This window comes from Eulemur rufifrons, chromosome 5 (genome assembly GCF_041146395.1).
Source record: "Eulemur rufifrons isolate Redbay chromosome 5, OSU_ERuf_1, whole genome shotgun sequence".
Classification (NCBI taxonomy): Eukaryota; Metazoa; Chordata; class Mammalia; order Primates; family Lemuridae; genus Eulemur; species Eulemur rufifrons.
Window position 1 is genome coordinate 46703782 of NC_090987.1, and position 23484 is coordinate 46727265.

Consider the following 23484-nt stretch of genomic DNA (forward strand, 5'->3'; position numbering starts at 1 on the left):
TCGCTTAATCAGACTATTCTGAAAAAAGTGGAGAAGAAAGGGAAAAGTAAGGGACATAGTAGTCAAGGGAACAAATGCCAACCTACACACTGCACCAGTAACACGGTAACCAGCTACGGAGCATGCTGAAAGATTGAACACTGTAGACAAACAATGACTTATCACACACTGGTTTTGCTTTTGTTTTGTTTTTTGATTTTCTACCTGTGCCTTGAGCTCTGCATCTTCCTCCTGGTCCGACTGTCAGCATCAAGAAAGAGTGGGAAATAAAGTCTTACCATGCAATTTACTCTGAGACTGAAGCACTATGGTCTATGCAAACGTGCTAAATGTGGGCACCCGTGTGCTCCTGCATGTGGATGCCATTTCCTTCTTATACACAAACCACACATTCTCACACACAACTTATAGGGCTTAACAAGAAATAGGAACGCAGGAGGAATAGAGTGCTTGCCCAGTGGGCCTTTGGCATTTTGATGCGCAGATTCACGTGGTTGGGAAAGTGACAGCAAGGGCTTGGACGGTTGTCCATAATGAACATTAGATATGGTTCAGGCAGTGTGGGGAGCCAGATTAAAATTAAAATTCATAAGGATGGCTCTGATAATGACAGCTCCCTTGCAGCACATGAATCCTAACCTACAGGTTAGCTATTATGATCCCCAGTTTCTAGATGAGAGAATCCAAGCTCAAAGAATTTAACACAGAGGTTCCCACATTTTAAAATTTCTTGGAACCTTGATTTTCTTGAACCTATACACTCACAGACAAATTTGGGAGGGGAGAAGATTGATATGGGGAAATTAAGGAGGTTCAAAAAAAAAAAAAAAAAGAAAGAAATTAACTACTAACACCACCATCATTTCTTTAAAATGTACACAGAACAATTTCTGAGATTTTAAAAACATTTATCCCAAAGCCACTTCATTATCTTTATGTTTATCATTTTAAGGACCTGTCTAACCCTTGGGACTGGTACCCGCGTATCGGTAACTAGTAGGTAGGGTCAACGCACATGTGCACGCGGTAGCAAAGCTGTGCTTCTCACTGTGGCCCTTGGACTCGGGGCCTGGGCTTTATGCCCCTGTGCTACAAGAGGAGACCCAGAGTGAAACTGTAGGTGAGAAAAAGGTCACCTCAAGCAAATGGCGCTAAGCAATTCATTTAGTCTACCGCTGTCTCAGTTTTCTCATCTGCCAAAGGGGACAAGGCGGTCTACTGCGCATGTCCTGTGCTGCACCACTGCTGTGCTGCTACCTAACGAGAAGGAAAAGTGTTTAAATAGTGTCACAGGGCACACAGCAAACTTCAGCACGGTGCTGGTGACATGCTAATTCTTCAGTGCATGGTAGGTTCATGGCTCTCCATTTTATTTTTAAGCTTCACCATCTACCTATGGTACACGGGTTCCCTTATATGCTTACATGGCTATGGAACACATTTTAAGACTACTATAGAAATTTGAAGTATTATTAATTTTTTTTTCATTTATAGCAAATATTAGGATTCCAATGAAATTTATTGAATGTATTATCCTGTGGCTACATGTAAACTTACAAAATCAAGGTGTTGTTTTGTTATATTTGGCACAGAAAATTATTAACTTATGATAGATTTATATATGACTGCTGAAAAGAAGAATCTGGATAATTGTTTTACAATATTGTCTTTAACTTAAAAAAATTATGATTTTCAAGCTTTAAATTGAACTCTGGCATTTGTAAAGAAAGAAACTTAATAAAATGCTATCATGAAACCTTGTTTTCTGAAGATATTTTCAATTAAGTGATGTACAGATACCACTTACAACATTTTTCATTCTTTCTAAATAGCCAACTAGAAAGTATTATGATTGGAAAATGTAAAAAAGAACATACAACCTAAAGTAAACATTACTAACATAGTAAAAACTAAATTCTGTTAGCACTTCAGGATATAAACATCTTGACTTTCATGATATAGGGAAATATTGTTTTTATAGAAATTTTAATTAGTTATCCAAAGAGCAGATTTGAAAAACAACATAAGACTCACACACAAACACACACACACTCACAGAGACATATGCATGTTTAATGTACCCTAAAGAATCAATACAAGAGAAATGATAGTATCTCTCCAATTACTGTTCAATGTGTTACATATTTTTAAATCAAATGCTAATTTTCTTTTCCTTAGAGAATTCATTTTTTATGAGTGACCTAGGCTATAGCCAAAGGATACAAAAATGAGTTAAGAGAAGTATTATTTCAACAAGAATTATTTCAACATTTGTGATTTAAAAATATATCTGTATCCAGCCAATAAGCTAATTAGATTAATCGTGACCCTTCTTCCCCCCTCCACATGGCTATCATTCATACATAGCTTCTCATTTGGGATAGGAGAATTTTTTTAATAAACATATTATCAGTTTAGGCAAGTGGTTCTCAAAGTGTGATCCTCAGATTAACAGAGTCATCACCTGGGAACTTGTTAGAAATATAAATATTCAAGTCTCACTTGGGCCCGTCTAAATGAGAAACACGAGGCTGGGACCCTCCAGGTGATTCTGATGCAGGCCAGAGTTTGAGAACCACTTGTCTATAGGCAGCAAAATACACTTGTCTATAGGCAGCAAAATATGTATTTAACTCCTACTATTATAGTCAGAACTGATCTCCTCTCCAAAAGCTGGTATGCAGAGCTCTTAAATGCCGAGCCACCCCACCAGGCATTTGGGTTAGGCAGCCACCAGCCACCCTCAGTTGTGACACCAACCTCGGTGGCGGTGGTCTCCCCATCGGCTGCGGTGTCCGTGCGCTCACTGTCAGTCTGTGGACCACAGAAGTGATCGGGTTCCAAGAGCAAGGCAGGGATAGAAAATAAACCATCTGGTCAAACAGGGTCCAGCACAGGTCAGACAGTTCATTTTCCTCCTCTGTGATCTGTATCATGCTACCATCCCACGAGAATGCGGGTTCAAGCAAAAGCAAAAAGAAGGGCCAGAGCTGGGTGTCGTCAGCAGAGCCCACTCAGAGGAAGACCCGAGGCGCCCAGCCTGCAGGCGCTGCAGGAGCTGCCCTGCCCTGTGTGGTCCTATGTCTCGGGAAAACCAATTTGGCATCCCCACCCACCACCTTTTAACTAAGACCCCGAACAAGGGCTCCTAACAATGTTTAATGCAAATAAAATTAATGTTTATATATTTTATTCCAGTAATACGTCACATTAGAAAGGTAAATGAAAATGTAAATTTATATTAAAAGCTACTGTAACAGTCACTGGACTTTCAGCCCCTCATTTATACCATTTTGATAATTTATATCCATTTATGGCCATCAGGCTGTCTGCATTACCTATTAATTACAAAAGGCACATGCCAGTGACTCATGGGCATATGTTTTATATAAGAAAAATGTAACTCAATTTGCAAGTAGCATTGCTAACTGGATATTTTTAAGACTATATGTTGTGTTTACTTGGCCCCACCCTCCAATATAAAGAGGTATATCAAAGTATGTATTTAAACATCTTGTTCCAAATACCATTCAAATGAAGCAAATAATAATTAAGAATAATTTTAAAAAATAGAGAAAGAGAGAGAGACATCTACTTGGAAACAAATAAAACAAAGCACAGCATTTGACAGAGCCTATAGGTTTTTGAGGGAGAAGGAGAATAGTCATTTCAGGACTGGTTTTTAATCTGTTTCATAGGAGTTTATGATCGAAAACAAAAACTATTTTTTCTTGAGTAGAGCCATGGACGTCTAAACGCCCTGGTATAATATTGGCTGACTTCCCCTCCACAAATACCAACTAATAATTAATAAAATTCCCTTGATCGAAGATTTGTGATTAATATTTTGAAAACAAAAATCAGAACTGGTGGTCTAAGATTATGAATCTGCTTCTTAAAATAATCTCTTGCTCTAAAGAATAAGAAATGTCAAGAAGGGACAGCTGGGACAGTGTTGATTCCATTGACATAACTGTGGCGATGCTGATTTCTTGGCCCTCTCCTCAGGTTTCATCTAATAGATTCCTGAAAGAAAAGGAAGTGGGATGCACACTCGGCACCTGTACCAAGGACACCACTCTGGCAGCCTTGCTACCAAGCCTAACATAATTTTCAGTAGGTTGGTAAAGAAAGCGTGCTGACACATTTTCATGACCTGACCAGTTCGGTTAACGACTGGGGGTGGGGTGGTTATTAGGTTTCCTGTAAGAGTGATTGTTGCTATGGTATTAGCATGGAAAGGCCAGTTTGATTTAAAGAGAGATTGGCTATTTGTTCAAATGTATAGAATAACTCCAAGATCTTAGGCTTTCATGAATAAATAAGAACGACCTGTTCTTAGTGTCCTAATTAGTTATGTCAAACATGTCTAAAGTCCTTGAAAATACTTCTCCCTTATAGATTATTTCTCTTACTGTTTTAAAATTTACTTAAGTAACTTTCAAGCATCACACCGTTAGAGTACAGTCATAGTTGAGAGTGAGAGGGGTTTGATGTCAGACTGACAAGAACTCAAATCATGGTTGTTCAAACCTGTGACACACTGAGTACTTTTTCTATTTTAATCCCAGCTTCCTTCCCGTAAAATGGGGAAAATAACAACCCTAACTATATCGGGTAATGGATGCTATAATGCCTGACATACACAGAGTTAAATACTCCTATAATAATTCTAATATATTAACATGACAAAATTAGGACTACTATTTTCCTAGCCATACACAAATAGCTTAGTCCATTTCTAAACTCTCTCAAATTCCTACTTAGCATTTAGTCAGTCAACAGCACAGTGCCTGATCAACAGTCAACAGATGATGTAAAAGCAGCTTTTACAGCAACTGTTATTTATACAATGCACTATGACTACACAAACTGCAAATGTACAGCACATCATAAACTATCATATAATACTATGTTCACATAATTAAAATGTTATAAATCAGTTGACCAATTAGTTTTTCTTCCAGATTTAAATCCATCTCCTTTTTCTTTGTACTGTTAAAAAAATTACTCAGAAATTCACACATAGTCATATTTTATGGTATGGGGAGCTACACTCATCTTACGTTTCTTGACAGATGATTTGATATTCTGCCCCTTCTTATCTGACCATTCTGAAAGTACAAAAGGAAAAAAACAACTGGCCAACAGCTTTATTATTTGAAATGACTAAGTCTTTTTATACTGGGTTTCACTCTTGAGAAAGGCTAGAACTAATTAAGCCCCTCTATAAAATGTAGAAAATGTAAGCAGTGATGATACAATGTTTAAAAAGAATTATAGTCATTAGTGATTTTGCAAAATCAAAGTGACAGAGCTGAATTCTATACTAAGAAGTCACCAGTATAGCTGCCAATGTGCTTGAGGCCTAGAGAATTAAACAGGCCATGTAAGTAAATGGCATTTTTTTTTGAATGAATGACCTAAATATGAGTTCTCTAGCTCAGCCTGAACTGGAACGCACAGCTCTCAACACTTAGGGTTAAGAGACACCATTGCACAGATGGCCAGATACAAAGTCTAGTGGCAGGAGAGCTGTAATAGGCTAAGGCTGCAGAGCAGGGTGAAGAAGACTGCAGTGGCGACAGCTAATCCATGGTTTCAGAGGTTTGCAGTACTGAGGACAGTCATGACTGGGAAGCTCTGATCACGTGTTCACTAGCTTGTAACAATTAACTGCTGTGATTTGTTTTGCCGATGTAATGCAGACATGCCCAAGTTTAACATTAATTCTCATGCACTGATTACAACAAGATGTATACCCTGGATTAGGCACAAGATCTGTGTGGTTTGCTATATAAAAGTTCAAACAGTTACTGTGAATTTAGAAAAGCATAAAACAGCAATCTTTTTGCTTTTTGTTGGCTTGATGGCTAACTCTACTGCTAAAGGGAAAATATATCTCCATATTAGAAATCAGCTAATATAACAGTCATTGTAGATAATACTGTGTTCTTAACTATAGTATGTTCTAGCCCTACACTGTTTGATAATATTGGCACTATGAGAAATAGAGATTTTTAAACTCAGGATTTAGAGTAGTTCTCAAAATATTTTCCATGAATAAAAATAGTTATTTACAGATATCTGTATATATGTATATCAGTTGGAGCTAATCATCATTCCTGAGAACCTGGAAAAGAACTCTTAGGCTGTATCAATTGAAAAGCCTAGACTTTTATTTAAAACACCTGTGAGATCATATTTTTTTCCTTCTGCTGCAAAGAAATGGTCATAATACCACTAAATATAGTTACTTACACACTCTTGCAATTCTATACACTCACAGGTGCAGCTCAAATTATGACTTTCTAGCTGAGCACAAAACTGAATAGACTTTCTTTCCTTTTATAAGCATTGCCTTGACTCTGAATTTTTTTTGTTAAATGCTAGGAGTATCTGGCCTGTCTCCTGCTACAGCAGCCTGTGTTCTGTGGGAACAGGAGAGCCGGAGGGAGCCTGGGGAGAGGCGTGTGCAGAGTGTGTGTGACAGCAGGCGCCTCTGGTGGCGGCTTCTGTTCTTTCTCCCTTGCTCTACTTGAAGCCTGGAGAAAGGGAAACTGCTGGGCCGTTCACAGGGCTGTGGGGTGTTGGGGAAGGAGAGCAATTAAGAGGAAAAACCACCAGTTCCCACATCAGCTCACCCAATTGCTCAGGTGAGGGACAGGGGCCCGACCGGTGGCAGTGTGCCTTCAAGGACAGAGGCTGATGGCCTGGGATCTTTCTGCCACTAAATCCATGCCTGGCTGACAGCCACAGAGGCCTAGCCAACTTTCCTCTTACCACACTGTGAAAATGGGGAGATTTCTTTTTCTCACGCTGGCATTGGAAGAATCACTGCGTCTGATATCTGCACTGGCATTGCTAATGCTGATGAGATTGCAGCCCATTTTTGTAACGTGGAGAAACCTCAATTTAGTCTTTTCCTGATTGTTCTGAACACTGCTGTACTGCGTGCAGTTCTTTTTGGCCCTACCGATGACTGATGTCATGTGGGTGTTTTAAACTGCTCTGGAAGTTCTTTCTGTCCCAGCATATCGTGGGATCTGATCGATCAACCTCTGTGAGTAACAATGACCGTCTGGCAATGTCACTCAGAGGATGGCGGCGGCGTTTCAGAATCTCCAGCAGGAGATGCATTTGCAATTTTGGAAAGCTACCGAGATGACAATGATGCTTCCTCTGTGGTGGGGCTCTCTCCCCCTCTCCCCTTCAGTATCATTTAAGTCGAAAACTACTGATCTGTGTTACATGTGGCTGACTTTATCAAATGACAACTGATCAGAACCTTAAAGTTAGCACTGATCTTTTGCATAGTTAATGGGTTCTTTAAAATCGACTTCTGGCTGAGTCCTTTACCCCACATAGAACTCAGTGGGTAGCAGAACGATTCCAGATTGGGCTCAGACTGCTACGTCCACATGGTGTTGTGCCTAACCCTGGGGCCCAGGTTGGACTCCCCAACACACAAAAACCTCAACATAGTGGCACAGACAATAAATGAGGCTCTGAAAGTAGGACCACTCTTGCAGCAGCCGGCTAACACTGTTTCGGACTGAAGCACGGAACACGAAGGGGAAGCGTGTTCTATGCCGAGGTACACACCTCTTCCTCTGAACTGTCACTCGGGTCATTGTCTAGGGAGGCGCTCAAGGAGGCCGCCTTGGGCTCCAGGTAGCAGAGGCACAGAGCCAGAGGGAAGGAGAGAGTGAGAGCGTATGGCACTGAGAAGGAGGCGGACAGCAGAAAGAAAAAGATGAAGAGGAAACAGGGCACGAGCGAGGGTGAGCGGATTGGGAGGTAATGCTGCAAGCTCTGGGGCAGGAGGTTGGTTTCAGAGAGGTTGGGGAAAGAGAGGTACCCGTCATCATCTAGGAGGGAGGGGAAGGACTCAGGGAGCTGCAAGGAGAAGGAGAACAGGGTGGTCCCTTTGCCAGTTTGCTGTCTGTAGCTAAAAGCCACATCTTGTTCCCCTAGGTAAGGCTTCCCTTGGCCGTCAGAGTCCAGGGAGGGCTCTTCGCACACGTGCTCAGCTTTGGACGGCTCACAACCTGGCGGTTTGCACTCATTCTCCTTACACCTCCTACGCAGCTCTGTGGGAGAGGCAGGGGCACAATGGGCTGATGGGGGTGACAAGGGACATGAGTCAGTGCCAAGCCCAGGTGACTGATGTGAAAGAGACAGAGAGAGACAGAGAGCAGCAACAGAGGTGCAAAAGGACAAAAAGAAAACTGCAATTAGTTAACTTTCTTATGGGTACCAATATAAAATTATAAAACAAGAATTTTAGCACTAGGGTTGCTCATGAATTTTAAAGTATCCAAGCTGCATGCCAACGTTGCCATGAATGGCTACCGTTCTCCCATTAGACCATCCAATACGAGGTGGGTTTTTTTTTTTTTTTTTAAAGTCAGAACAGAAGGTATTTATGGGCAATCCCAAAGTCTACATTGTTTCACATGATCAAAAAATTTCATCTTAGACCAACAACTCTAGAAAGTTTTAGGGTTTTGAAACCAAACATAAATCTCTGATAACTTAAAATCAAGACTTTCAATAACCTTCTTCCAATCTCCAGGTAACAGAGCTGTTACTATAGTTCAGCTGGATTAAAATGAAATTCAATCCAAATTTTGATTATTAAAAGAAAAATCTCTAGCATTACTCCTTTCTTTGGTTAGTCAATTCCATCCAAAACAGGTAAGTTTCTGGCCCCACTCCTATCTGATAAGCAGTTATAATCAGGGGATTCAACAGTTAATGTTTCAGGAACTCTAATTCTCCACAAAGAATTGGGGTTCCCTTGAAAACTCTTCTATTTTGGCTCCTGTATCTAGGATGTCAGTGGAACTTCAACTCAAGTAGTGGGTTCAACAAGCTAACTAGCAAAAAGAATGTGTGTGTTTCCTTGTAACCTGGTTTGTGTTTACTTTCTGTTATTTAAATAACAGAAAGATACAATTTCCCCCGCCTTCTGATTTTTCTTAGCAGATAAAGGACACATTCATACCTTTGGTTTGAGCCCTAAATATGATGATAAAAGCAAGCATTCCTACAAAAGTGCTCCTGTGGTGAGCTCAGGGTTGTGTGGGACAATTCTAGTTCCCATCCCCTCTGGGCCCTGGAGGTCTCCATGACCAAGGCCGGTTTCCTCTGCAGGCAGCGGAGGGGCCGCTGGACAAGGGGAAGGAAAGACAGCAGTCCCAGGCAGGACCTGGGCAGGCGCAGGAGCTGCTGTAGCCTGGGAGTTCAAGGCAAGGTCACACGGAGGCTGAAGCTAATTAGACTCCTGCTGCTGTGACTCTGTGTGTGTGTGTGTGTACATGTTTTTTGCCTAGCGACCTGACAGCACGGAAATTACCCAACCTGCCTTGTGGTGGCTATCCAATCTGACTTGGAGAGAAGTGGTAAATATAGCAACAGAGGGAAGGAAAATGCACAAATAAAATTAAATCTGAGGCATGAAGGAAAGAAAATGCACCAATAAAATTATATCCTGAGTATATCACAGCATTAGAGGTGTCTATTTTACTGAGACAAGTATGTCTTTTCCCACACACTCACATTGAACATCGCATTTTAAACAGGAACCTGCACAAATCTCATGCAGCTAAGCATAATGTAGAAGTTACAGCCGCCTTCTGCATGAAGACAGCGGTCCTGCCGCGGCGAGGTGAGGCTGCCCGGTCACCCGGGAAACACGCCTCCTCTCCAGGCAAGCCGGGGGACCAGTCTTTTAAGCACTATTTTCAGTAATACATTTTCATGTTGGTTAAAAAATAAATGCCTTCTATGATACTTTTTGAAGATGGAGAAGAATAACAGGAAGTTTTAACCTTCCGTGCTGCCTATTAAAGTGGTTTTTAAAAGACAGCTTTGCACTCAGAACTAGAGCCAGCTGTCACCTAGGTAAGCACTGGGTCCCAGCTGCGGCCTTCCTGAAGGCATCCTCTCAAGTGCTGCATTCTCAGGGACGCAGACTCAGAGAAGGGGAGCTTTTTTTGTCTTTTTATTTTCCCCTGGCATAAGCAGCACACAATGAGAATAGCTTAGTGCTGCATTTTACATAAACAAATTGGTGGTCTTTTAAAATCAAATCAAGTGAGACTGCCCAGACCTATTATGGGTGCAAACTAACAATCCTTTACTTTTATGCCACTTCACTATATTTATACATCCATGGGAATCTTATGTTGGCCTGAGTGATTTCAAGAAATTTTGAAATAACTAAGTAGAAGCACCATATATTTACTTTTCGGGTGGATTATCTTCTTTTCCTGTCCCCTTTAAAACTTGCCTTGACTGAATGGAAGAGTGTAAAAACAAAAATTCAGAACAAAAGTACATTTTAACAGGAAAAGTGATCCAAATATCCCACCACCCCGTGCTTATATTTGTGTTTGTTAAATAAATGCTCTTATCTTTAAAAAAAAAAAAAAAAAAAAGACAATGGACTGGGTCATTTGGAATATTGTAACAAAGCTACAAAAATTATTTGTTTATCCATCCATTAAGATGTTGCTGCTAAATTCTTGTCAAAAGGAACACTGAATGTCCCTAGAGTCTGAAGTGGTGATTCCCTACCACACAGATCGATATTTAAAGAGCCAGCGTGCAAATGAGCACTTGGGAATCAAACATACTGTGGGTTACACGAGCATTTTCATTCTGCCTTTTCCTCTAACTCTACGCTCTGTGCATTCCAGGAGCCACTTGTTTTTCCATTGTTATTAGTAATGTCTAAACCTCCCAAAGGGTCTTTTGACTTTTATTTTTCTGAAAAGTTGCTTTTGAGTGCTGGATCATCGGAAATAAACAATGTTTAAAAAGAAACTAAATTTTGGGTGAAATGGTGTCACAAAATTTAATGAATATAAAATAGCAGAAGAAACTGCTGCCAAATTTACTTTTTCTCTTCTGTTGCAATCTTCTGCCTTAGTATCCCTTTTCAGAACATGGCTACTCACTATTTTGCTGATTGTAAGACTAAGTAGGAAACAGTGTGTGACCGAACACAGGCTATGGTCACTCAAGGCACCTGCAGTCAGAAGGATAGCAATGTGATTACTGTATGTCTAGAAAAATATGCCATACTTGGGTAGGAGAATGGGGCCAGAAACAAACAAAGCAGCTTTCATGACAGTTCTGAAATATTAGCCCAAACAGAAACCTGTAATACGCCACCAAAAGTCTTTTTAAGATACACATACAGGACAGCTGTTGAAAGTCTTACATAGCATACAATTTGTTCAAATAAAAATTTTCAAAAAGTCACAAAAGAATCTTTCAGAAGAAAAATGTTGAAACAGGAATAAGAATTTAAAAATTGGCATATGAATGTGACCCATACTGATATATGAACTACCCTAATTCTGAACACATTCCTGGTATATTCCATCAGTATTACGTAGTCACTCTTAAAAGCCGGAACAGGCTCTGGAAGGCAGCCTGGGAGCTATACCTTTCCCTCGTGCCGGATGGCCGAGACAGGCGTGACTTCCTCTGCCTTCTTCCGTCTGTCCTCTTCCTCGTCCCGTTCCTCCTCAGCCTTTTTCTCTGGAGTCACAGTGGTGATCAAGTTGGTCTGAGAGATGCCCTTTGTTGTGGCGTACTGGCCAGTACCAACCTCTGCAGCAGACATAGAATCCTTCATGTATATTTCATGGTTTTCATTCACTGATGCTAAAAGCAAATACAATTGAAGAAATAAAATCTGAAATAGTGAAGTCAGAAGACAGATGAAAAACACCAATTGTTTCTCAAAAAAAAAAAAAAAAGTACCACCACAAAATACCAGGTTTGTCTTGAATAGCGAAATGAGCACTGCTGGCACCTTTATCTAGGCACGACCACAGATCCACCTTTCTGCGTTACCCAGCCCAGTGTTCTAACGTTATTTAAATGCTTATGTCTTGAAATCCCAGAATAATTCTCATCCATTCTCAGACTCTTGGGGGAGGATGTGTGGGAGGGGGAGGTGAGGCTGTTACCCCAAGTCACTGGTGGGGCTTGAGCACCAGCAATTGGTGGCCAGTTCCACAACTAATAGCGGTATTTGCAGTAGACAATTGCTCTCATACACTTGACTTTGAACATATCTTTGGAAGTGCCATTCAGCAAGGAGCACCAAATTGGTTTTATTATCATTAATGTTGAAAAGTCTATCACTCCTACAATATAAGAGCTCCATGGATAATACTGAAAATTAACCATCTTCCCAGAGATTATAAAATTCAGATGGCAATTCCGTTCAACTAAAGAAATGTTTTAATTTCTATTGCCTTTTAAAGAGAGTACCATAATATGCATATACATTTATTCATGTCTAATATTTTGGGAAAAACAAGACAAATGTTGTTAAATGAAATTCATGCAAATGCAAAACATGCAAACAGATATAAGATATAGCTTTTCATACCAGCTAAAATGTCTTAGTGAAAAAAATGCTTAATGTAGTTAAATTTTAAAATTTGGTACTCATTATTTTAGGCTTTAGATATCATAACATTTATTAAAGCTTATAAATACTGCTTTTCAAATACACAGTAGCCAATCACAGATAAAATATAATCTGCATTTATATTTTAGGAACTTTAAAACATAAATAAAAGAAAGGATTCTGAAATGAAATCCTCTCTGAAATCCTTTTAATAGCTAAACCATGTCACTAAAGTATCTTCACTAAGATATTTTATAGCTCTTTATACTGACGAGACACAGCTTCCTAATGGACCAGTTAGGCTATTCTCTGTATGATGCCACCTTGCAAAAAAGCAGTTTATCTTCCAACATGCAGCCGTGACACCCAGCTCAGCAGTGGCAGCAAACACACTAGGGCTGGCAGCACGCATGGCAGAGTGAGAGACAACACATACTAACATCACTTTTGGGCAGGGAGGAAGAGACAGCATGATATTAGTACATTGATTGCAAAATTGTCTTCTGTCTTCTCAGCAGTCATTATCACACAAAAGGTCATGAAGAAAACAACATTGACAAAAAATGTGTTCCCTGGGGTGCACGTCACTGAACAAAGTGGACGGTATTCAGGAAAAAAAGGCGTGGACTTTCTACAAAAGTTGCTCAAATACTGACTTATAGAATATACAAATAGTTAACAGAGATTTTTCTAAAGGAGAAAGAGAGTCAATAAGACAAAGTAGAAAGAAAAGCCTCAATGTTAACATGGACATATCAGTATCTTTATTCAACTCAAAACAGTCCTGATAAATATTTTATTCCACAGTGTTGGCTCTGAGTTTGATATTCTAGAAACCCTTAGAAGATACAGAATAGTAATTAACTTCCTAGGCTAACTCACTAAAGTCTGTAAGAATCATTATCAATATAATCATTGAGATAATTACGTCTATAACAAGAGTACTTTCACATGTATCTGACTCACACTTCACAACAACCCTGTTGAAGGCTGCCTTACTCCCATTTTACAGATAACTAAAACTGAGGCCTGGAGAGATGAAATCATTTGCTGAGACTCTTTGAGGAGCAGTGGCAAAAAAGGTGGGAAGGGAGATGGTTCCAGGCACTTGTAACTTTTATTTATGCTTCTCCTTATTATTAAAATCTTACAGGCCTACTAGAAACTTTGAACTCTTTTTATTTGCACAGGATAAGGTCTTGTAGAAAACAACTACTCTCCAGGTGTTCTGGATTAGAAGGCAGAGTCCTGGCCATGATTCAGTTCCTAAGTTAAGTATTACTACAGCTGGCAAGCCTCGTAGCAGAAAGCACACCTCCATGTTACTCTGGACACAACATGAAACTGTTAGACAAGACAAAAACCTACTAAAAACTCATTGTTATCCCCTAAAACGGTAACTTGAGTGATTATCTCCTTGTTTTACTTATCTGATTGGCAGCACAGAACACAGAAATGTTCTCCCAGTCCAGCTGGCGTGGTAATTAGCATTAACCAGGAGACTTTAACCTAGAGCCCTTTGCTCTGTTATTTGAAGCCATCCCTTCTACCAGCTATTATCAATTGGCTGATAAAGTCCACAATTTATTCATAAAAAATTTTTAGCAGAGATAAATTTAACTTACAGTTTTATAAAACAAATAGTCTGAGACAAACCTGCTAATCCTCTAAGATCTGCCGGCATAAGATTCAAAGTACTTATAGAGCATGTGGCTACTATAGTGAGAATGAGAGCATCTTTCTCTAAATTCAGGGTGCGGCTTATGGAAGTTACTTTCTTCATTCTCTAAGTTCCATTCTTTTATGTAATTTTATACAAATCTACAGACATCAGACTGACAAAGACACTTTTTGGAGACTTAAAAATCTGCCATTCAGCCACAGACCAACAACTGCTTTTCAATTTACAATATCCAAGAGGATCTATGTTTTGAAAGCTCGTCATGGTTTCGTATTCTTTCCCAGGTAGCTGTTAAGGGCCAGTATGTGACACCTACCTCCATCCAAGCTGCGAGACATGGTGTAACGTTTGCTGGACGATCGTTCAAAGTAAGGCGCTGGGCGGTCTATCAGCGCGCTGGCTCGCCGTGTCTGGGCTTGCGTTCTGCCACTATAACGAAACTTGGAACCCAAGGTTAGGAATTTCTTTGGAGGTGCTTCTGGTAACAACAGTCTAAAGGGATTAAAGAAAAACACCAGAAACACTAAGTCAAATATTAAGAATACTTTTTACTCTGCCATAAGAGGTAACGTGCTTTGTGTGCTAAAGGTTTAACACATGACTTGCAGTTAAATGAATCTGATTTAGTAAAAAAAAAAAAATCAATTTATATAGTATATGTCAACTAGGGATGTTGTAGAGAGGATACAGACAAAACAGGGGTTGTGTTAAACTAGCTGAACTTTTAACCTTCTGTGCAACTAGAGGGTCTATGGGTCTAACGGCAATTAAATAGGTGACATTAGTGAAAAGAAGAGTGACAATTTGTTATTTTGTAGGCACAAACTTGATGGGCCTAGAAATATATGGGGGTGAAGGAGTCCAGGGTATTGAGAAATTATTGAAATAGTAAGGAATGGATTGGATACTTGAAATGGACATCTTATAAAAATAATGAAAAGATGTTAAAAATAATAAAGAAGGGGGGTGGGGCAGATAAGCATATGATAAATTAAGGAAAACCCTTCAAGTTTAGTCAGAAGTTCTTTTAGGGTTTTTCATCAAGAAATCTGGTGACAATGAACTTGAAGAAATAGAAAGCATATGCCTCCATATTCTTCTTCCTGACCTTTTCAGTGTAAGCGATTCTAATTATCCCAATTCTTCCATAGGAAAAAAACGAAATAACCTCCACCTACCTGAAAAATGTATGGTGCTCGACACATACTTTCCATAAACGCTTGGCAGCTCGATGGTTTGGCAGCTTAAACCCAATGGTGCTTTCAAATTGTTCAAACTAAATTAAAAAAAATACACTGAGAGTAAAGTTTGGAATTAACAGAACCCTGCAAGCAAATAATTTACAAAATCATAATACTACCACAATTTTTTATTTACACACTGAATAAATTGCTATATGCACAATTCATGGTATATACCTTTAATTCATTAAAAAAACCTTATTACCTGTCTCCTTAAAATGCTGCAGGTATAGATAGATAATCATGTTATGCATGCAGTAAATGTTTTCAGCACAAGCATGGATCTTATGCAAACCAAACACACAAAAAGAGAGTATTTGGATTCCTTCCAGAGATCAGTTTACCCTGATCTCGTTTTTAAGCTTTATTTTCATAGTTTCTCAATGACACAATGACTTCAACTGGAATGTACAGAAATGAACAAAATGTTTACAAACATAGTCTATAGCATTCTTAGAAATGACACTTTCTCCTAGTATCTGGCCAGGAAATCTGTGTACTTCCTAGGTATTTGAGGACCTGCTGTCAGATACTGCAGATTTTATTTGTGTGTTCACCATGGATTATCACGATAAATGCTGACATCTCTCTATATTATACATAAGATCAGAGATTGGGAGAACATATTTTTCAACCTGTACATTTCAGATGATACTCTACGAGCCATTTGATTTTTCAAGGTGAAATATCTCATCTGATTTCCTGCATAACGTGCTTTAATATCATTATTGCAGGTGCACAATAAATTTTTATTTTCTGAAGAAAGGAAGCCTCAGGCCACCAGGGGGCAATCATCTTAAACAGTAAAGACTTCCCCAAAGAGCACAAAACAACTGGACTATTGATGTAATCTATAGCAAAAAGTAATTCATGTGGCAAAGAACCAAGGTGAGGGGTCACATGCACAGCGTGAGATACAACCATGCCTGACCTCTATTTCTTGTTTGTTGAGATGACTGGGGTACTTGGGAATTCATATGCAGTGCTGGTTGTAAAAATCGCTACTGCTCAAGCGACACAGTCAAGACAGAAGTACTGTGGCTCTTGACTACACCATCATCCATTTATTCATCCGGCATCTAACATGCACCACACTCTATGCTAAGGCCAAGGGTTTTAATGAAGTGTCAACAAACTTAACCTGGGCAAGGACAATACTCTGAATGTTTATCTCTCTGTGCTTTGTATCCATTTCTTTCAACCTCTTTAGAGCCTGTGTGCCACCAATAATTTCTTCCTACTCACTCTTCTCAGCCTATAAATATGATCACAAAAAAGGGAGGGCAGGAAACCGACTTTCTCTGAGCTGGCTCATGCTGGAACCACACCCCTCTCCTCACTGCTAAGCTTCATGAAAAAGAAGTCACTACCTACTGCCTCTGCAACTCACTGCTACCTCACCACGTGCTGGGGGCTCCTCGCACCTTCTTGAACTCTGACATGTCATAATGGGACCTGTCAAGTTTAATGCGCTTTTGTTAGTCTGCGTCACACGTGCCCTCTCTGTAACACATAGCACTGCTGGTTGACAACCACTGTCCTCTAAAACTCACCTCCTGGTCATTTGTCAGTCTCTGTTCCTCCTCTTATTTCTCCGGCCATTTTTCTTAATCTCCCTGTGTTTCTCTCCTGCCTGCCCCTTCTCTCAAATAGCGGTCTTACTCAGACTTTTGGTTTTGGGGCCTCTTCTCTAACTTCCCTTGTGTGTTTTTTTGTTTGTTTGTTTCTTTTTAGATAGAATCTTGCAGTGGCGTCATCATAGCTCAGTGCAACCTCAAAGTCCTGGGCTCAAGCGATTCTCCTGCCTCAGCCTCCCTGGTAGCTGGGACTACAGGCATACACTACCATGCCTGGCTAATTTTTTCCATTTTTTTGTAGAGATGTGGCCTTGCTCTTACTCAGTGGTCTCAAACTCCTGAGCTCAAGCAATCCTCCCACCTCAGCCTCCCAGAGTGCCTGGCCTCCCCTTGCTTTTGAGTACTTTATTCCATTCTGAGGCCTTCAAAAATGTATACAATTGATAACTCTGTTACATTTCTTATTATGCAAGAATCACCCGCTGAAAATCTGTCCCAAAGGAATTTCAATCTTTTTTGGTAAATCCTCCCCGTTTTTTCCTCCTGTTTAATATCATCTCTGTAGACTTCACGCATGCAAACTGAAAGCAACCTCTGATCATCCTGGACTCTCCCCCTTTTAATCCCTTCCTCCATCTCATCTCCAAGATCTACTGGCTCTGCCTGTGAAACTTCTCTCTCCAATTTGCTCTCTCCATCCTATTCCCACAGCCTCTGCCCTAGTTTAGGTCTTATCACATCACATTATTAAGTAGTTGAATTTCATTAAGAAATCTATCATTCTAAAATATTCATCCAGTTGTGTCACGTCCTAATTTAAAACCTTCTGGGGCTCGCTACTGTCTACTGATTTATTTCTCCAACTCTCCCTTCTGGCCTCTCACAACGCTACGCTCATGCGGTGTCTACGGAGTAACATCCCACTCGTGTCACGGTGTTACCATTCAAAGTGTGAGTCTGTTTCTCTGCCAAATAGAGAATCCCTTAAGGACAGGAACAAGGTTATATTTATCTTTCTATTTCCATGCCCAACATGGTGCCTGACAATTAATAGGTGCTCACTTAATATATGTTCAATGAATTCATAGGAATATATATTGGTTATAAGTTTAACATACAATCTTTAGTAAATATTTAAAAAACAATACAGTTTCAGGAATTTACAAGAAAAGCTTACAGATTATTTCAGTCATCATAGACAAGTATGAGTTTGTATTTACAATAAACATGATTGCTTATTTTATATTCTAATTTTTTAAATGCCATTTTCCACCAAGAAACTCCTGTGGGGAGGTAGATTTTGAAGACGAGATAATTCTATTTTGTACCAGAAAATGTTCAGAGGTATAAATGAGCTAGAATGTTTGGGCTTTCATTGCCTCCATTATAGTAAGCATACCAATTACACATTGGAGGTATTTATTGACTGTTTCTTAAGCAAATAAAAGTTGATATTTAATACTATTATGCACAAACCACTAAGGAGGAGATTAATATAAGTTGATCATGGAGGCTGTTGGCCAAGGAGTAAGGATTAGTTAACAATTCTGAGTCTTTCATTAGCTTCTCTGATTTAAAAAAAAAAAAAGCCAAAATATACTGTACATTGACATAATTCACACTCACTGTCCTTTTTTCTAATCTTCCTTGTCACTTAAAGTATGTGACATCTAAGCCATTCACTTTAGGGTGCAGCCAGATTTGCAGGACAGATCAAAAGGGCACGGAAATGTAACAGGGCACACAGGAGGAGATCCATTCATCACAGCTTGAAATGCACAGAAAATTATTCAGGAATCTGGATTTTATATTAAGATGTTTTAAAAAACCAATTAATGCATATAGTAGAAAAAAATTGGAACATAATAAAGAAGAGAATGTTTTACTTATTACCCTTTACTGGACAAACCTACAATAAGTTCTCTCAGGCATCTGGAGGTCACTCACCATGTTCCATGATGCTTGGAACTTATGAGCAGATAATTTAAATTTTTGTTTGCTATCAGGTACCTTTCTTCCCAATGCACATGCAAATGCAGGTATGCTTACCTCTCCTGGTCGGATCTTAATGTAAAAGTTGTTCCGTTTGTATGAAATTTTTAGAACCTTGGGCCAGGCAAACCTGTTTATTCGCAGTCGGTCACGATATATCAACAGACCACTTGCACAAACTCCTAACATAATTTCTACTCCTTCTGAATCCTGGAAAATAGCCGCAAGAAACAATGAATCAGTATCTCGTTTATTTCCACTTTCAGCTGGGTACAATATTTAAACCTCCACAACAGAACCTATAATTGACATTTAAAGATAAAAAATACTGCAGCCATTTTTTAAACACTGCCATTAAATACTAGCCTTTTAGTGAAGATATTCATCACTACACAGATTTGTTAGAGTAAAATCTCCTCTCCCAGATACCTTAGACTTGCAGTTTAAATACTGCACACCAAGAAGGCCAGGCAGATGAAGGTGTGTTAATATCAGTAATAACAGCCACAGCTATCGCTTATTGAGTGCCAGGCACTGCTCTAACTGCTTTACATATATGAATTCTTTTAATCTTTACTATGATATGGTGAGATAGTTGCTATTATTATTCCCATTTTACAGGTGAGAAAACTAAGGTACAGAGTCCCAGGTGAACATGGGCAGCCTAGTGCCAGAGGCAGTACTCTTAACTGACATGTGTTCTAACAAGATGGGCCCTGTCCTTCCCTATGAGGGTTTTGGGTTTTGTTCCTTTAAAAAGAGTCTTGGTACACCATTATTTGTTAGACACCATTACTGTCATAGTGAAATTTAAATATGGAATATAACAGCTTTTTAAAAGTATCAATGCACTGTCCCCAACAACCTCGCTCCCACACACACAAACGCACTGTGCAGTGGTAACCACATTTAACAACATAAATATAAATTTTATACATGTAGTTTTATATATACATGTGTGTATAGGTTTTTTTTTTTTAAAGAGATCATATTAAAATTGCAACTGGCTTCTGCTACTTGCACATTTCATTTTTCAGTAATTTCCTAGGGATGTGTGATGCCCACAGGTCGGAGATGTTATACTGAACTCAGGCAATACACCATATATAGTCTTTCCCTCTTAAATGCTGCATTCCATTGAAATCAGGTCAAATGAACAGCTCTGGCCCTGAATGGAGTAAAAAGACAGGACAGAGGCAGGACTGTACGTGAGGTGAGTCCACCCCTTGTCCCACGGATGGCTGGAAGCAGGGGACAAAAAGGGTCGTGGGCTGGCCACACACAGAAAGCTACATTCAGATCTTATGGCGCACAACTGGCAGGGCTGTCCCCAGCTTTGAGTCACTCTGCAGCACCAGCAGAGCAGCGGGGAAACTAGAAGAATCCAAACGGGAGACGCTGACCCGTCTATATCGTGGGAATTTACTTCCTCAATCCTGTCCCCACAAGGCACAAGATGGACATTTCCAGAATCAGAAATACATTGGCCCATCTTTGGGAAATTTACATTTACAAACAGAATATAATTGGTTTAAAATGAGATATTTTACCTTGGAAACATATCATTCCATCAGATACCAAATTACTCTACAGGACAGGAAAGATTTGATGACAGGACATTACAATATAATAAAATTTGAGGAGAACTCAAAGACCAGAAACTGCCCACCATTTATGGAGGCTTCAATTTGAAAGAGCAAGTTAAAGAGCTATAACCTGATGCTGACAAGGAGCTGGTATTACTGATCTGCTAGAACGAAACCAGGCAATCTGCTTGCCCGGCCACGCAGAGGGACCACTCTCGCCGCGGGCACGATGCAGGCATGAGGAAGGACCGCTGGAAACTGGTCTTTGCTTTGCTTTCTCTTTGATAACTATAGAATCTAAGTTTAGGAATATGTTTTCCACCTACAGAGGGAAAGGACATTCAAAACCTTTTTCATGAATAGATATAAAATGCTTAAATCGACCATTAGTGTCTTTGAATCATAAGAAAACAATATCCCTCCGTAGGGAAGACGAGGAAGGCTCTGATGCCCCCTCCTCTTGCCCTCCCCAACCCAGGCTTCTGTGTCCCCAAGTCAGTCTGCTATCACTAGCACACCCTCAGCAGGTGGCGCTGACATAAACTCTCGCTCATCTTCCGTCCCCTGGAGGGCGAGCGCTGGCTGAGAGCAGCTGTTGTACCTGCGCGACCTCAGCGCCAGCACAGGGCCTGCCTCGCCTGTGCTCAGCCACTACATGTGTACTGAAAGAAAAGGTGAACGAGAAATAAAACGGCAGGAACAAGTGGGATTTTAAACTGGATCAAAGTCTCCATTTCATTAATTGCACAGCAACAAAAACCCCCGATACTTTTCACATCAAATTTTCTACCACAGCCCATAATATTGAGATTAATTTGATACATCTTTTGTTTTAAACACTATAACAACAGGTTTTCTTGGGGACATGTGCGTTTCACTATCAATAAATATGTTTATACTCCCTTTAGCTGGAAGCACTGAAGGTAGATTTGGATAGTCTCAGTCTAGCATCATGAAAATAAAGGGGCATACTATGATATTTCCTTAATTTAAAATCATTGTTCCAACTTTGCCATCCTTCAATATCACTTGGTCTATAAGATATACCATATAGACTTACATCTACGTTTCAGAATCTTACATAAAATAAATGACTCTGACAAAGCCAATTAAGACTGACATTAAGTGACAAACAAGAAGAGACAGACTTCCAAAGAAAACGCATTTAGAATAGGTCCTCCAAAACACATTTAGAAGAGGTTTTCCAAAACGTAAGATCTTCATCTAATACGGGTATTTTATTCTTCATACGGAGCTGTGGAGTACAAGATCACGATTCAGAATTTCTAAATGGATCATAAAGCTCAGAGCATTTCATATCATCGACAGAAGAAAAGCATCTAGCTTAGAACCGGAAATTAGCTCTAATTCAATTCAGTAAATTTCCTTCTTCAAATGATGGAGTGTGGTTGTATGGGAAAATGGAGTCTATAACTGAATTATCTGTATACTTAATATTCAGATAAAATCCTGTAACAGGCTGGATTTGCACTTCCTTAATTCTCTTTCTTTTTAATTGGCATAATTTCAAATCACATTATGGAATGAAAAAGCAGCCATCTATTTTAATTCAGTAGCTATAGCAATGTTAAGTGATTTTATTTTTACTGATAGAAACACTGATACATCCTGAGTTGCTCTTCCTTAAATGTACACTCTAATCTTTTATTTATTTATTTTTGTCTAGGCAGTTAGTGAGTCAGAATGCGTGATGTAACTCAAAAATAGCTTCAGATCCACTCAAATTCTTAAGCTACCTTCCTTTCCTTTTTCTTCCTTATCTTTCAGCCACCTAGGGAAAAAATTCTAAGGGAAATAGAAAAAAAAAATCTTAGTGTCTGTCTTCATTTTTATTTTTAAATCCTTACCCTACCTTATGCCCTGAATAAAACAGAAAACATCTTTGTTATCTCAGTGCACAACAAGTGAAAAAGTATTAACAACCTGCAAGTAAACAGCTACACCTGCTGTTGTAATTACACACAAATGTCAAAGAGCTTGGCATTCAGTGTGCCAGCGTATCCCTGGTATAGGTCCCAGCCAAGTCTGGGGATTTTGCTGGTACTCAGGCCTTGGGAGTACTCACCCTGGGTGACGTGCAAAGTGATCCACACACAAAACCAATCAAACCTGCACTGCAACCCAGACTCACCATGAATCAGTCTGCTCCCCAAACACCAACCAAAGAGCCGTCCGGCTTCCAGCAACAACAGAACCCACAGTGGGTTTGCAGGATCATGGAGATGTTTACTTGAGCAGAGCCAGTTGAAATTCTCTTCATTTCTAGGCCCTAATCCTGACTGCGTAAGACATTCGCTTGCCTGGAAACCTGTAACTGCACGTTCTTGTGAGTCCCAGACCGTGAAATTGGTGACTGATGCTGTCTATCAGAAGTCAAACACACATCCCTACACAGAAATGATGTTATCTTGTCAGCCGCCATCAGAAGAAACTACCTCTGAACTTTAAACATTGACCCTTAGGTGCTGAAGTACCAGCGTCCATCTCTAGGATCCTAACACATTTTTAGGCTTTGCTGATAAAAGTTTTCATAAAAGCTTCTCTGTATGTCCACAGGACTTTCATTCATGGCTGTTTAAATAGCAGACTAGTAGTGCACATGTGCATTCTCTCACTGCTGAGAAACACGGGGATTCTAGAAAGGGCACGACACAAAATCCAAGCTGCTCTATGTGTCCTCATGACTGTCACCCTCCTACGGTCTAATTCCAACTTCTTTCTTCCCAAGACTCTTGACCTGATATACTTCTTTAACATTCCACCAAGCACCAGAGAGGCAATATGTTGGTCATCCAGAACGGGGGTGTAGACACTACCTGGCACGTAAGAGATGTGATACTCGGGTCTTGGACAATCGGACAGGTTTAGAGAGAGAGGAAAGAGCAGGACAGCCCAGAGACAGACATATTCAGGGAAGGGTAGAGATGGGGACAGTGGGAGCAAAGAG

At 39.8% G+C, this 23484-nt stretch overlaps 1 protein-coding gene across 1 annotated transcript in view; it reads right to left on the bottom strand.

Moving 5' to 3' along the window:
• The window catches only part of EPB41L3 (erythrocyte membrane protein band 4.1 like 3), a 140602-nt gene that overhangs the window by 13248 nt on the left and 103870 nt on the right, over positions 1-23484 (bottom strand). The window contains exons 9-15 of the mRNA XM_069468543.1: positions 18988-19140; positions 15299-15396; positions 14437-14612; positions 11462-11682; positions 7606-8166; positions 2761-2814; positions 205-240 (exon numbers count right to left, since the gene is read on the bottom strand). Coding sequence (XP_069324644.1) covers positions 205-240; positions 2761-2814; positions 7606-8166; positions 11462-11682; positions 14437-14612; positions 15299-15396; positions 18988-19140 — 1299 coding nt within the window. The remainder of the gene's footprint in view (positions 1-204; positions 241-2760; positions 2815-7605; positions 8167-11461; positions 11683-14436; positions 14613-15298; positions 15397-18987; positions 19141-23484) is intronic.